General features: G+C 41.0%; 3 protein-coding genes across 4 annotated transcripts in view; 2 read left to right on the forward strand and 1 right to left on the reverse strand.

Moving 5' to 3' along the window:
* Positions 1 to 3282, forward strand: part of inpp5kb (inositol polyphosphate-5-phosphatase Kb) — a 10306-nt gene extending 7024 nt beyond the window's left edge. For both annotated transcript variants that reach the window (XM_010771308.1, XM_010771306.1), the window contains 5 exons: positions 1179 to 1392; positions 1497 to 1634; positions 1716 to 1799; positions 1897 to 2001; positions 2183 to 3282. In XM_010771308.1, coding sequence (XP_010769610.1) covers positions 1179 to 1392; positions 1497 to 1634; positions 1716 to 1799; positions 1897 to 2001; positions 2183 to 2248 — 607 coding nt within the window. In that variant the 3' untranslated portion in view covers positions 2249 to 3282. The remainder of the gene's footprint in view (positions 1 to 1178; positions 1393 to 1496; positions 1635 to 1715; positions 1800 to 1896; positions 2002 to 2182) is intronic.
* Positions 3283 to 3993: 711 nt separating this feature from the next.
* nle1 (notchless homolog 1 (Drosophila)) lies at positions 3994 to 8823 on the forward strand. Its single transcript, XM_010771309.1, has 13 exons — positions 3994 to 4079; positions 4758 to 4915; positions 5354 to 5574; positions 5680 to 5759; positions 5861 to 5937; positions 6029 to 6126; positions 6615 to 6807; positions 6936 to 7071; positions 7189 to 7235; positions 7322 to 7524; positions 7655 to 7814; positions 7956 to 8026; positions 8120 to 8823. Exons 2-13 carry the CDS (start codon positions 4778 to 4780, stop codon positions 8130 to 8132), a joined length of 1437 nt encoding a protein of 478 aa, XP_010769611.1. The 5' UTR covers positions 3994 to 4079; positions 4758 to 4777; the 3' UTR covers positions 8133 to 8823.
* A 522-nt stretch (positions 8824 to 9345) lies between these two features.
* slc25a1a (solute carrier family 25 member 1a) lies at positions 9346 to 13578 on the reverse strand. The gene is made up of 9 exons (XM_010771310.1): positions 13193 to 13578; positions 12651 to 12758; positions 12439 to 12538; positions 11844 to 11982; positions 11651 to 11735; positions 11407 to 11511; positions 11165 to 11280; positions 11015 to 11088; positions 9346 to 10934 (listed from the first exon to the last, which is right to left on the reverse strand). The coding sequence occupies exons 1-9, from the start codon at positions 13533 to 13535 to the stop codon at positions 10820 to 10822; spliced, it is 1185 nt and encodes a 394-aa protein (XP_010769612.1). The 5' UTR covers positions 13536 to 13578; the 3' UTR covers positions 9346 to 10819.
* Between the last annotated feature and the right edge of the window lie 1926 nt (positions 13579 to 15504).

Here is a 15504-nt window from a genome sequence, read left to right on the forward strand (position 1 = left end):
GTGATTTAAAAATAACATATTAATAAATAAAAAATATTAAAAGATTGGCATCAAAGGACACATAGATTGATAGATATGCAGTTATTAATAACATCTAAAAAAAAAATGTAACTAAAAAAAGAAAAAAATCCCCCTTTCCCTCAAACTTTGCGTGACCCCCCTGGCGCCTCCGGTCCCTCGGGGGGTCGGGGCCCCCACTTTGAAAAACACTGCCTTACACTAGCACCATGTGTATGTCTCTCTCAGAATTAGCACTGTGGCGCTGCCCCTAACCATGTACAGACCCAGGCCCCTGCAGCGCTGCAGCACCACTCTCTTCTTCCTCCTCACCTCCCTCACCTGGGGGCTGCTCTCTGTGTGGTTGGGGGCCTGGCACAGGGAGCTAGACCCGCCAAGGTGGGTGTCTCCAGAGATATGCCGTGTAAAAACATGATAGAACAGGCACCCTAAAGATTTAATACAATCACAAAATAACTGGAGACACTGATAGAAATGCCAAAGGTTCAGTAAACATAGTAACCTTGATGAATGTCAACTCCCTCCTGCACATTGCACCCCACTGTTTGTTTTTGCATTTTGTGTGTGTCGTTGATGCACGGGAAGCTGTATGAAATGGTATTGTCCGCTCCTGATGTTCATTCATTCACTGTTTGCATAGCTCTGCATTGCACGTGTGTGTGTCTTGTTTTTGTTCTTTAAAGAAAGGCTTTACAAACTACATGATCATCTGTCATCATCAGTTACACACCCTGTGTAACCTTGAATTCTTAAAGACGAAGAATACAAATTGTTTCCGCTAAAACTCCCAATCACTACTTACAGAGTGTCACTCTTGTGCGGGCGAACTATTTATCTTTGTGAGTGTTACTCTAGTGAGATTTAAGCTAAATGCACATGTTTTGGAAGCAAAAACGTGAATAATTAAGACATGAGTTATGCTGCACACGTTGTGTTTTTGATAAAGCTTGTTTGTTAAACATGGCCTCCATTTACTTCAATTCATTGGGACTCACTCATGAGAGAAAAATAATTCAAGGTTGAGTAACTGATATACTAATGATCATTTTCTGAGTGAATACTTTTTTAACTGTATTGTTGCCACTGGTTATCATTACAAATATGTGTTTTCAACTCGTTCTCATATTGGAATCTGTTTGATCAACACTTGCTTTGCTCAGTGGCAAGAAGAGGAAACCGGCCTGGACGGATCGGATCCTCTGGCGCATCAAACCCAAAACCTTGCCTTCAGAGGATGATGATGACAAGGCATCGATTTCCACTGTGGATGAGACCGAGGAGTATCCGCTCCTGGTCATTCAGGACAAGTACACCTGCGACATGAGCTACGGAGTCAGTGACCACAAGCCTGTCATTGCAACCTTCAGTCTGGAGGTGAGAGGAGGCTCACTGTAGGGCTATAGGAATGTTACTCAATACATATAAGTCTGTTCTGCATTATTAAAGCTCCATGTTTTTCCTTTTGTTATTTCCTGCAGCTGAAGAAGTGCTATGACACACCCCAGGTGCACGTTTCTCCTCTGGGTGTATGGTGCGCCGACCATGACGCACTTCTTACCTACACCATCCAAGAGGACTTCATGTCCTCCACATGGGACTGGATCGGCCTGTTTAAGGTATGGGATATACTGTACATAGAGGAAAAAGAAAAAAACATATAAGAAAAAATATTTAAATTCTTGGCTGTTCTCCTGCAGGTGGGATTCAAGAGTGCCTCCGACTATGAAACCTTTGTTTGGGTTCGAGAGGAGGAGTTGCCAGAGATAAATGAAGTCATACAGGTAATGTGGAAACTAGACATTTATATCACATGTGGAGAATCCTTTATGAGTGTATGTTTTATTATTATGTATGTGTGCATGTGTGTTTTTGATGCAGATATCTATGGACAAGGATGAGATCCCTCTGCTGGGTGGACAGTTTGTTTTGGGTTACTACAGTACAAACATGCAAAGCATTATCGGCTTCAGTGCTAACTTCCAGGTGAGTGTTCCATTACCACATCTGTAGTTGCATTTTATCATATGTCAATACTTAATCATCATTTGTTTACTCAGAAGAGGATGTGTTTGCTCTAAGACACCTCTACGTGTACTCTATGCGTCCACTGTGACTTTGTGTGGCTGTTAAATTCAAGTTTTTCATCTTTGTTTGTATCTTGAAGATCCTGGAGTCAAAGCGTGCCGTCATGGAAGGACTCGTTCCTGAAGACATCAATGGTCTCAAATGAGAACAAATTCACTGCACTGTATTTCTCTACCTTTGGAAATGTATCCCAATTGATTCTGTCATTCAAATGGCCCAAAATCTAATCCATTAGACACTGGATCAGCTTATTCAGTCTTTAGATAATGGCCACTACAATGTGCTATCCAATTTTCTGGAAACTTCTATTTGTGTTTTCCAACTTTGCCTTTATGGATTTCATCTTAAGCTTGGACAGTTTCTCTGCAAGAAAGGTTTATCGCTGTAACGAGTAGTCCTCCAGCTTTTCCACTGGCCTTTTTTCGCCCAAAAAAATCAAAAATAAAGAAATAAGTTGCATTTTGATTTTAAAGAATATAATGCTGAAGGTCAATGCAGCCCCTGGTCAAATTGTATTTGAAAATAAATGTTTTGGTTTTGGATTGTACTACATATGTGCCAGTGCAGAGGGTCGTACCATAATAAATATCTGCTTATTATGGGGAACTGTTGCATAGAAAAATGCAGAAGAATGTGATAATTTAGTTTTTAAATGTATTGCTATGTGTAATTGGACACACGTGTCTTAAGATAAAAGATAAAGATGGAGGAATCATGCCTAAAATATAATATAAACATGAATTCTAAAAACATTTCATGTCATAAGTGGATGTTGAGATAGACGTCTACTGTGAGGTGTTTTAAGTCTTATTTAGCTTTAAAATAAATATGTTCAATGTTTATTAGATCATTATTAGAGTATAACATGTATCATGACAGACTCTAAGGCAGTGAACAGAATCATGACAGGATTATATCTCTAATTAATTATTTATCTATCTCACTACTTATACTAATTGTAATTGTAGTTTCTCACATTATTGCAGTACAGCATGCCTTTTTTACCCCAATGCATAACTGATGACTACTGTCAAAATGTATGTGTGTGGTGTGCGCCTTATTGTCAAATAAACGCAATGATGAAGTATGCGATGTAGTGAAATAATTTGTTTTATTGAATAGTTTAACCAATAAGAAGAACATGCTGTTGGTTAGGGAGGTTCTTGATCTGTGATCATAATTGAGGTCTAATAAAAACTGAAAGAAGCAGCTGACTGTGAGAGTTCATTGGCATTACATAGTTGTCATTATTTAGTGACTGTGTTCATGAAAATAATACAACCTTTGTTTTTACCTCCAAGGTGAATGACTAATCAGTATTAGATACATCAACAGCAGACAAAGCTACACATCAAACTAGTATATCATATATGACATCCTACAAGCAACACAAGTGTGATAAGGAACATGGTCTTAGTCTAGCCTCTTTTTTTTAATCTTGAATAGTTATATTCATTGAAGAAGTAGTACATATCCTGAAGGATTTAGGACAGGTACGGGTAATCTTGGTACGTCACAGCAAGTTACAGCCCGAACCAAAGATACATCTATTGATCCAACTAAACCCAACATTTCATCTATTGATCCAACTAAACCCAACATTTCATCTATTGATCCAACTAAACCCAACATTTCATCTATTGATCCAACTAAACCCAACATTTCAACTATTTGCAAGTCGTTAACCATTTACCTGACCATTTATGCTGCTACAATACTGTCAATAGAGTTGAAGGAACCCAAAGTCGAGCAGAAAACCAACAGACATGTAATAATAGTAAAAAGAAATGAGTTAAAATGGAAAATAAAGAAAGAAAACAAATGACGACTGTTCTTACTTTCATAAATCTCCCATAATCCATTGCGCGGGTCCGTTCATTGAAATGACAACTCCTGCCTGTTGGAGTATCTCTCCTTTAAAGGCTCTTTGGTGTTATACACGTGGGGAATTTGAACACATCGCTTCCTCGCTAAAGGTAAGATTTTTAGCACATGTCCGTGTACCTTTGATGTCATATAAACATAAACACAGTTGTGTAAACCAATGATGGTTATGTTATTGTTCTGCAATCACTGCGAAAGGGAGTAATTTGTCCAAAATGTTAGCTAACAGCAGGCTAGCATAGTTAGCTTTGCTGGTTGACATCAGTGGCTCTGGTTGACATAGGCTAGCTAGATGTAAATACGTTGTTTCAGGAGTCCAAATATTTACAGTAACAATGGTAAACATCGATTTGAAACGTGTTGCTCATTGTCCTTTTTAATATGGATGATCGTGAATGAGTTAAAGTAACGTTAGGATATATGCTATCAAGTAAAGCAAGTCTAGCTAGCTATGTTTCCTTTTAATAAATAATGAGAAAAGACAATCTTAAAGTAAGGCATACTCACTTGTAAAGGAAGGATTGCTAAAATGTGCAAAATACAACGTCATATGTTGGGCTAACATTTAAAACATGAATTGTCCATGTCTTATCAAGGACTGGATGTGAACCTTTTTCAGCAAAGATAGCTCATACAGCATCTCCTTAAAACTAAGAAGCAAAACAATCCTGATGCCATTAGCCAGAAAGCCATTTTCATTAACATTGTGTACTCAATTAAGTGTATCATACTATAGTATACGGACATTAATGTAATGTACTGTTTTTCAGGTTTAGATCCAAATCTGAGGATGGCCAGTGAGGACGTGGAGCGGCTGCTGATCCAGTTTCAGGATGAGGAAGGAGTGGTTCTGGGTTCACCTTTTGATGTTCCTCTAGACATCACACCCGACAAACTACAGCTTGTCTGTAATGCACTGCTACAGAAGGTAACCAGCTGCAATTATAACATTGAAGTAGAATTTAAATTGTCATTAGACTGTAAACATCTGCTCATGAATACATTTCCCTGTTATATCTTTAGCCAGGCTTTGTCCACATCTACGATATTCATTTTAAAATGAAAATGTGGGACTCAAGAGTGAGAATGTTTGTACTCTAACAGGTACAAAGTGTTTCTTTTGTAAACTGCATATCACTTACTGTATACTTTTAACGCATTTCTAACTATGGTCATGGTAAATGTAACATGGCAATTTCCCAATTTTATTAAACGTGTATAAAAGTGATCAAATATAGATTGTATTATTCCTGAATGTATAAACGCTTAAATGTTCTTAGAATAAGGTAATCTTTCAAAGTCCTCGCGTGCCATATTTTTTAAATCCAGTCAATACATTTTTGTTATTTTTCTTTCTCCACTGTAGGAGGAGCCTGTGCCACTGGCATTTTTTGTGCGTGGAGAGGCAGAGGTGGTGTCCAGTCTGGGGTTGTGTGTGAAGGCTCTCTGTGTGGACACAGAGCAGGTCCTGCCCATTGTGTACCAGCCTCAGGCTGTGTTCAGGGTCCGGGCGGTGGCACGCTGCACCAGCACGCTGCAGGGACACACAGAGGCTGTCATCTCAACTGCTTTCAGCCCCACCGGGAAGTGAGTAACTCAGCTGCTAGATGTTTTTTTGCCTGTTTTCATCTATTTTGTTCTTTGATGTATCCAAGAGTTCTCTTAACATTAAATGATCCTTGTTTCTTTCAGATACCTTGCCAGCGGGTCAGGTGATACCACAGTGCGTTTTTGGGACTTGACTACTGAGACGCCCCACCACACTGTCAGAGGTAAAAAATATCTTCTATAGGGCAGCAAGATCTGCTATGCGTCAACAAATACTTTTAAAAGTGTTTTAGATGCCATTAAGCTGTATTCTTCTTTATTGAAGGACACACAAATTGGGTACTGAGCATCAGCTGGTCTCCAGACGGCAAGAAGCTGGCTTCAGGGTGCAAGAACAGTCAGGTGAACTGCCAACACACAATGCAGTTTCTCTAAGGATGTATGTATCCCATGAACGTGGTGTATTTATTTTGTTGTGGCACTGCTTCTGTAGATCTGTCTGTGGGATCCAGTGACGGGTACACAGCTGGGGAAGACTTTGACCGGACACTCCAAGTGGATCACTTGGCTGAGCTGGGAACCTCTTCATCTGTGAGCACTAACTCATCACTTTCTCAATTCTGTAAATTATTGCCTATTTTACTGCTGACCTAAATCCCATTCCCATTCCATTATTTTTGGTACTTAAACTGTTAAATAACAGAAAACTAGATGCTTTTTTAATTAAATGACAAATTTAGTTTTTAGGTTCCTGCTATTGTGCATGCTAGCTCACTGTCACACTGGTTTACTGGGACACTTGAATAGTAATATTTTTCAATAATGTTTTAGCTACACATGCAGACAAGTCACTTCAGACCTTCCATCGTGTCCTCTTAATTGAAAATGGTACAGTAGTTTTTCATTAAACCAATGAAATAAATGCTTAATAAGATGACAGTAGCTAATGTAATAGAGGCTAGCCATGACATGATATAGGGACTTTATAATGTATTGTAGAAAATCAGAATTGCGATAGATTTTCTTTAATCATTCTGTCCTGACTGTTTGTCTGATCCCCCTCTTCCTCTCCCTTTTAGTAACCCAGAGTGCCGGTACTTGGCCAGTAGCTCTAAGGACGGCTCAATACGTGTATGGGACACCGTATTGGGTCGTTGTGAAAAAATCATGACCGGACACACTCAGTCAGTCACCTGTGTGAAGTGGGGAGGAGATGGACTTCTTTACACTTCCTCCCAGGACCGAACAATCAAGGTCTGGAGAGCCAAAGATGTAAGTGTGTGTTTGAGACACTTCTTTAAATGTTCATTGTCACAGACGGAGTGAGTCAAATGAGAGAGGCGATACACCTCGGTCAAGTCAAATACTTCATGTGTGTTTACTTCTGTTTTTGGGTATAGGGCGTCCAGTGCAGGACTCTGCAGGGTCACGCCCACTGGGTGAACACCCTGGCTCTCAGCACAGACTACGTCCTGCGCACTGGAGCCTTTGAACCTGCAGACGCCACGATCAACCCCCAGGACCTCACTGGATCATGTAAGGATTATGTAACTTAGACTTGGGAAATATTGAAAGGGCAAAATGTGCTACTCTTTGAAGAAGAGGCTTCATGGCTTTCAGGTTGAATGTAACATGCATTGATCTCTCCCCTAGTGGAAGAACTGAAAGAAAAGGCTTTGCAGAGATATAATAAAGTTAGGGTAAGTATTGCTTGTTCTCTGTGCGTATGTGTTCTAGTCTGTATTTCCTTTATATCAGTACTCTAACTCCTGCTGTCATGCTACAGGGTTCAGCTCCAGAGCGCTTGGTGTCGGGCTCAGATGATTTCACCTTGTTCATGTGGAACCCTGCAGAAGAGAAGAAGCCTCTGGCCAGGCTGACGGGTCACAGCGCTCTGGTCAACGAGGTGCTCTTCTCCCCAGACACCAGGCTCCTCGCCTCAGCCTCATTCGACAAGTCCATTAAAATCTGGGACGGACGCACTGGAAAGTTAGTCAATCTCATACCATTATTGAATCCATGTGTAATACTGCTGTTATCCAGGTGATGGTGCTGTAGGCATATGACGTGAGTGTTTGTAACTGAGTCATTTATTATCTCTGCCTTGCTTTCTCCAAAGGTACTTAATATCCCTGCGTGGCCATGTGGGCTCTGTGTATCAAGTGGCTTGGTCCGCAGACAGCAGGCTGCTGGTCAGCGGCAGCAGCGACAGCACGCTCAAAGTGTGGGACATCAAGACTGGGAAGCTGAATATGGACCTGCCCGGCCACGCTGATGAGGTGAGGGAGGACAAAGATGATGGCTGTTTGTTGGTTGCAGGGATGTCGATGATTATGCTTATCATTGTAAGGGCTGGCGCCAAAACTGACTGATTGTGATTGTCCTTTTTTGCCTTATTGACTTACCTCTTGTGTTTGTAGGTCTATGCAGTGGACTGGAGTCCTGATGGACAAAGAGTGGTCAGCGGTGGGAAAGACAAATGTCTCAGAATGTGAGTGAGATGCCAAGAAGCAATCTTTACCTTTTTTGTTAAGTTAACATGTTGCCTCACATGGGACCTTTTGATCTTGTTTTATTATTCTAGATGGAGAAGATAGACCCACCTCCGATTCTCCCTCCTCACTTCGGCAGAGGATTTCACATCTTCTCCTATCAGGAAGCCCGACAGCTGGAGCAAAGGTGGCTCGGCTGAACCTAATCCCCCATCGGGCTTCGTTACACTGTCTCACTGATAGCAGTGTGTCCAGGGGCGCTAACCTAGTCATGATGGGGAAAGCCCTCTCTCTAAGGTTGGATACCCATGTGAGAATAATAACAACGATGCAACACCCGAAAGCTGAGTGCGAATGTTAAACTTGGGACTTTCGAATCAATTATGGCCCTGACGTACTACTTAATTTAAAGCTGTATCATAGTGCCATGCTTATATGCATAAACCACAAACATCATTATGTATCCTATTATAAATACAGAATATAACCTTAAGAATTGAGATGCATAAATTGAGAGCTTAAAAAAGTATTTAGCCCTACTAGATGAACTATATACTGTGGATGGACGTGGCAACAGGTGGGAGTGTTTAATACCTTCCTCTGTGATTTAAATGACAACCTCGCTCGCCCTCTAACTTCAGCTTTTAATCTTCTCTGTCCGCAATCTGTCTGATCCTCCCTCCCATTGCGGAAAAACCAGGTCCACCATTCCAGCAAAAATAACCTGTTTCACTTTCTGTATTTTACCGGCTTTGTGAATATTGGATATGAATAAATATTTTACATCAAAACATAATTGTACATAACCTACTTGACTACACAGGTCACCACTGTCTAAAGAAGAAGCTTTGGATTTGTTTTTGGATGCAAATCCTTGAAGTGTTGGAGGAAACCATCAAGTGAAATCAAATCTTAATACCCCCGGTACAGGTTACATTGAGGCGTTACAAGAAAACAATTAGAAATATAAGAAGTTATTTGTATTGAAGGAAAGTTTGTGCATCCACATTTACAAAACACTAATATCTGAATGATGGGCTGTTGTGTGCCTAAATACACATTACCAAAGTCACACAGATCAGGTTTATCAATCAGTTTATTGAAACAATATTTTATCTAAATCCTGTCTGAAACTTCAGATGCATCACAATTTATTCACACAAATCCTTCACTCCGCCCAACAGGATCTTCAGAAATGCGATTGATGAAATTGATATATTTATGAAAAGCAGCACACACATAGAAAAAAATGCGCATTAGTTAATAAAAAACAAAATGGTAAAGACATGAGGATTGAAGAATATTCGGTTGCTCTTAGTTTTAAAATGTAATAAAGATGTCCTTTTTATTAGGGATATTAAATTGGAGATTCTATTGAAATGTGGCAAAGGCGAGTAAAAAGGCTTCTGTGGTGCTACTAGTTTGATTAAAAACCAAGCCTTTCTTTTATCGAGCCTCTCAGACATATGTCCCCTTGTTGACGTTCAATATGTAAACACTTAATAAGAGAAGTGCAATAAAAGATGGCTAACTAACTATTTCATCGCTAAGCGTACAAAATGCTTGTAAAGCAGTTAGGCTTGAGGTAAACAATATTAAAGTGACAGATTTGACTAGAGGACGGTAGGATGAACCAATAAGCACAGAAGTCATATGGCTGACATAGTCTGGCATGTTATCTTGAGTAAATGTGTATTCACTTTTATATTTCAGGCTGCACACCAGCAGCTGCTGGGATATAATAACCTGACTGAGGGTCTGAACAAAGCATTACTGGTCAAATATTCCCAAATGAAGCCTTCACATGCAGCTGTCAAGGACTCGAAACACATACTGAGCATATAGTAACGTGTGATGTTGAAGATGTAACGTTGACCTCGCTAACTTCTATTAATGAATCATCTCTTGTGCTACATAGGGCTTTGTTTCCTACAATGTGTGCTCAATGACTACTTTTATTAAGTTGTAACAATCTGCAAGAAAGGTACTGACTCCAGAACAGTTTGTGTACACTGCGAGCCACTGTCAGCGTGTAACAGGATAGAAGCCACATCGAGATCCATGCAGCCAAACGGAGCAGTTATCAGCAGCGGGCCATGAAATACACAATGAGCAGTATCCTCATCTCCAAGACACAGTGAGGAAATACCTCTAAAGATGACCCCACAAGCACTGTCGGGTAAGCAATTACAAAACAGAGAAGTGTTGGATTACTGCACAGACATTTGAAAGCACTGCTGCCAGCTGGTTAGGGTCCAGTAGCGTCTCTGTAGCAACCTAGTGTACTGAGTACTCAGTGAATCAAAAGACACATTTATGGTTAAAGTACAAAGTGTTCACTCTACAACATGTACCATAACAGTGGTACAAAGTTCAAACAGACATACGTAGTATCCCTTTTTGTTTAACCCACTCAAGTCTTGCCCCTTCTCTTATCTGAACCTTTGGTTCATAAGGTTTCTTTAGTCTCTACAAAGAGTCTACACTCTGTGTAAACTCTTTGTAGGATCCTTTCTGAATTTGCCTTTTCCTATTCTTCAACATAAAAGTCCCTCTTGATTCCTTAGTCAGACCGAGAAAGCGTCGAAATGCAAAACTTACTTTTTTTGCTGTATTTTTTTGGTTACATCTTGGATTATTTGATTAAACGGAGTGAAAACTGGTCATGATGAAGAGTCATCTCTTCGGGTCAATGCAGAGCAAATATGAACTAAAATAGAGGTGTTCAGTTGTGCGTAGCATGAGGCACTGGTCTGTGTTTCCCTCTGGATCTCTGTCACTGTCTGGCCCATCTACTGCGTCTCCCACACGTTGTTCAGTAGCTTGACCACCTCCTCATAGATGACAAAGACGATTGCCACGTCCAAACACACGCGGCCAAGCCTGGGAACTGTTCCCTTGTAAAACCTGGGGACAAAATGAGATCAGGTTAGATGGTTCAGCAAAAACGAAAGCAGACAGCATGATTCATGCGGAGGGTTACTCACGCCTGTGGTCCTTCATTCTTCAAGATCTGGAAGGCACAGTCAACTGTGGATTTGTAGCGGTGGGCCTCCAGACCCTACAGAAATCAGAGTGAGTTTGAAAAATGGCAAAACATGAACGTAACATCCACAGAGGGTGTGTTTGTGTCCTACCTGCATCCTTGTCTTCACCACATCCAGAGGTGTATTTCCAAAAACACTGGCAGCTCCTGCCGTCGCTCCAAAGATCGCGGTTATAAATGGGTGCATGTCTCGGCTTGGGTCGTCACCTTAAAGGCCAAAAACGAAAGTTGAGTTGGGAAAATGGGAGGAGAATACATCCACCCGTCAATAGTTTAAAAAAAGACATAAACAAGGACATTGGCATTTATTTTGCAGTCAGTAGATTTTCTCACCTTTGTACCAATTGCGCAGCAAGTTCATCACATAGAATCGGATCGCCTGATTGGATCCTTGTTTCAGCACAGTCGCTGTCAGACCTTGATATGTCCCCCTCACACCTATTTTTAAAGAAGACAAACCACATACACATGAATATTGGTGGATACAAATAGCCAATAACAAGGAGCATCCTGGCTGATAAAAGATGTAAGAAGTTTGTAAGAGATTCAGCCAATTTCCCCCTTTTCACTCTCTTACCCTGTTCTCTGATAATCTCACTGATTCCGTGAAAGAAGCCTCTGTAGCGCGGTCTGAGCGAACACTGGTCATGGATCATCTTCACCTGGAGGACAAGGGAAGAACCACCTCATCAGGCCATTTATTCAGATTTATTGTTTATAAAAGCTTCCTACAGTCAAAGCAATGTGTAACAGCATCCAGCTCCTCTGACCTTCAGGGTCTCCATGGGACAGACGACCACGATGGCCTCCGTTATCCCTGCTCCTAAACCACACACGAGGCTCCGCGTGTTGTCAAGGCGACCTGTGGCGTCTCGCATTGGGTTGCTGAGCATATCAAACGTGCCAAACCTTTAGAAAACGACAAGGTGATTGTGTTTTGATTTTCTTGTTCTAAAACACGGCATCATGGTAGTATCAGTAAAGCATTTCAAGTTTGTGATTAGCGGTTTAGTTAACTTTTTTTAAATCGTCATGCAAAAATAGGAAACATTTAATGTTCTTAGGAATAATTAAAGTGTACGAATTAGCTGCTTTTGGTACTCAATGTTATAGAACAGGAAATATCCTTAGGTTTGAAACAGTTGTGTGGATAAAACAAGACATTTGATGCAATACATTCTTGGAAATTGTGATGAAAAGAACAAGGAATCATTTAAATTTAAGGGAAGTCAACTGTAGATTAATCAATAATGAAAAAAAAAAAATGTTAAGCCTTGCAAATGTGTCTGCCTATAAAGTGCCATTAAATGCTGTGATACTGCTTTGACGGGGAAAAGTTACTGAATAGCATGTGTGCATCTTCACCTCACTGCAGACTTGGGTATTGATCCATAGAGCAGGGAGCTGAGACCTCGATACAGTCCTCTCAGCCCATGATCTTGCACGGTCAACTTCACACAGTCGCCTAAACATACACACGCACGCACGCACACAGCATCCAGGAGTGAGTAACCCATCAGAAGACTTTCACACAAACCTGCAGTCAGGCAGAAGTCATACATGTCCCAGTGACCTACCGATCCCTCTGTATCGAGGTGGGTTAGCTCGCTCATCTAGCTGCAGCTGGGTCTTGACATATTCTGTGGGGAAGGTGATACAAATCTCTATTCCTCCTGCAATGCCACCTGAGTGTGGAAAGAAGAGAGATGATGATTTGTAGACTCACTGTGCAGAATGTTCTGGGAGCAGGGAGAACTCATGCTTTTCTATGTCACTTTTTAAAAAAAAACGAGATGCTAGATAATTCCTGCTTAGTCGATAACTCAATTAGATATACACAGCATTGTCTGCATTGAGTTGGAAGGTGTAGCTATGGGTTACTGACTGTATATGCTTCTATTCATTCAATATGCAGCTGTTAGCATCATTTTCGATTATTACAAATTAATAAAATGTTAGCTTAGCAATAAAGAAATTCCTATTGTATTGTAGCATCGCTGCTGGATGAATGCGAGTTGACCCAGTTCTGCATGGATAGCCTCTTTGAGCGACAGATTGCGATTAGTCTACTGTGCAGGGAGCAACATGCTACTATTCGTATGTGCGTTTCAAAATCAACCTGCAAGAATGGACTTTCCAGGATGCGTGAGTTTCCTTCCACCGACTGCAGCGGCCGCCAGGTTTCTCCCCGGCAGAGAGCCCGTCAGAGACCCCGGCAGAGAGACCAGCCCCGCGGCGACCAGACGCTGCGATGGAGGCTGATGATGAGGAGCTGATCCCGGGAATCCTCTCCTCACAGCGCCGCTCTCACACGGCCCCTCGCACACCGAAAACGGCTTCAGTAGTGACGACATGTCTGTGTTCAGGGGCTCGTTATATAAATCTGTCTGTGGCGACGGTCCCACACCGACAATGTCAGACGAAAATAAAAACACAGGATGGTGGAGGCTCACAGGGACCATCAATATTCAAATAGCAGTCAGGTGATGGGGCAGGGCATGGCCTCACCATGCTTCCTAATCCAATGCCATTACCCAGTCACGTGACTGTGCGTGAGTATTAGCGACCAATAAGGTAAAGGACGTTGTTTGTTAATGTGTCGATGTCATTTTGTAGTCTGTCACTGTCAACTACTATGATAATAATCTACCATCATTTAACAATATCTGTATACTTTTACTTGAAGTAAGGATATAATAATTTGTATATTTTCACAGTGCCTTCTATTTTGTGCACTTATATAAGTCTATAAAAGGCTGTTATAACCTTTTTCACATTATTAAACACACCAAAATATAAAGCAGTGGATGTAAAAAATACAGAATAATCTAATTGTAATATATTTACAACAATATGATTGAAGAGACTCAACTAAAACCAAACCATATGACACGTTTATGAACACAATGTGAATATGTTTAGTATTTGTCAATACAACTTTCAATGTCAAGTATAATTACAGTGAAAGTCATGTATTCAGAGTTATCGTGTATTAACATTATGTTGTAACAGAAAAATCTGAGGTATCAGATGCAAAGATTTCAATTCAAAGACAGACTATCTTGTAATAGGAAGAAGTTGGATGTACAAGATGAAAAACAAAGAATAGTAAAGTACAAATAAACAATAGTTTGGTATATTGCTTAATCCATGTTTCCTAAAATATTGCTCTAGCCATGCCAAAGCACACACACACCCTGCGTCCCCCGATCACCCTTTACACGAAACTAGGTCAGTGTTTCCACCCACAACCCCCACTGAAAAAATATAGACTGACACAGGGAGAGCTAGTCAGTGTCAAAACCCCAAACTACAATCACCAATTGTTGTTCAATTTTGTGTGTATATAATTTTATTTTTTTAAATAGATGAACTTGATGTTCTACAACATGTCTACATGCACCTGCGATTACACATAGGGGTAGACTGTAGCAAAAAATTCCAGTTCAGGAGGGAGATCTCGGTATGTAGACAATAATTTCTCCAGCTGCTCTTTCTGCTCTTCGTGGTCCTCTTCTACTGAGTAGACACTCACCTGGAAAACATGATCAACAAGAGCATTAGTATCCAGATCCTGGTATATGTGAAGATTCAGGCAGCTTTTTTCTCACCCTGATCGTGTTGAGTAAGCTCCTTTGTGCCAGCCTGATTCTCAGCAGTCTCTGCACAGTTCTGATTTCCAGGAAAGCCCAGACTCTCAGCTGCTCCAGACGATCACAACGTCTGACCAGCTTCAGCAGCTCGTCGTCCAATAGTTCACTGCAGTTACTCAGGTGCAGGGTCAGAAACTGCAGACAGGCAATATAAAAATGACCAACAACACAATGATGTCTCATTTCTAGGAACCCCTTCATAGCCTGCTATTCTCTGCATGTCCACCAGATGCCCTCAGACTTTTTAACCAGTCATGCTCACCTGACCTTCCCCAGCAACCCGTTTACCCTTTCCCTCATCAGCCCTGGAGCATTTAACCAGCCGTTTTTCACTTTTACCACCAAGTCAAAGATACCATGTAGCTTTGAATGTTTGCTGGTCACTGAAGCCTGAAACCTTAACCACTAATGTGTCCCTGTACCTGCCAGTAAGGTAGGATTTTCTACATCTACATGGGTCGTTCCCGTGTGGCCTCGTACTAAATCCACATGATATTTTTATTGCGAAATATTTTTTTTTTTAAAGAATTAACAAATCCCTCTAAACATTTCCTGAACTATCACACAGTATGTTTTCTGGGAACGTTAGTTTACCACAATCTCTCTAAACTGCTTCGTACCCTTACCTTCAGAGTGAGCCTGAACTGAGGCAGCATGGCATAGAAGAGAGGCCTGGGGCTCCATTCTTCGTTGGGAGAGTAGAAAGTTGTCATGCTGAAATCAACAAGGGGAATCTCAGGCAGCAGGATCCTTGCAAGTCGGTCAGTGTTGAGGATTT

This window comes from Notothenia coriiceps, unplaced genomic scaffold (assembly GCF_000735185.1).
Source record: "Notothenia coriiceps isolate Sejong01 unplaced genomic scaffold, NC01 NC01_scaffold00009814, whole genome shotgun sequence".
Lineage (NCBI taxonomy): Eukaryota > Metazoa > Chordata > Actinopteri > Perciformes > Nototheniidae > Notothenia > Notothenia coriiceps.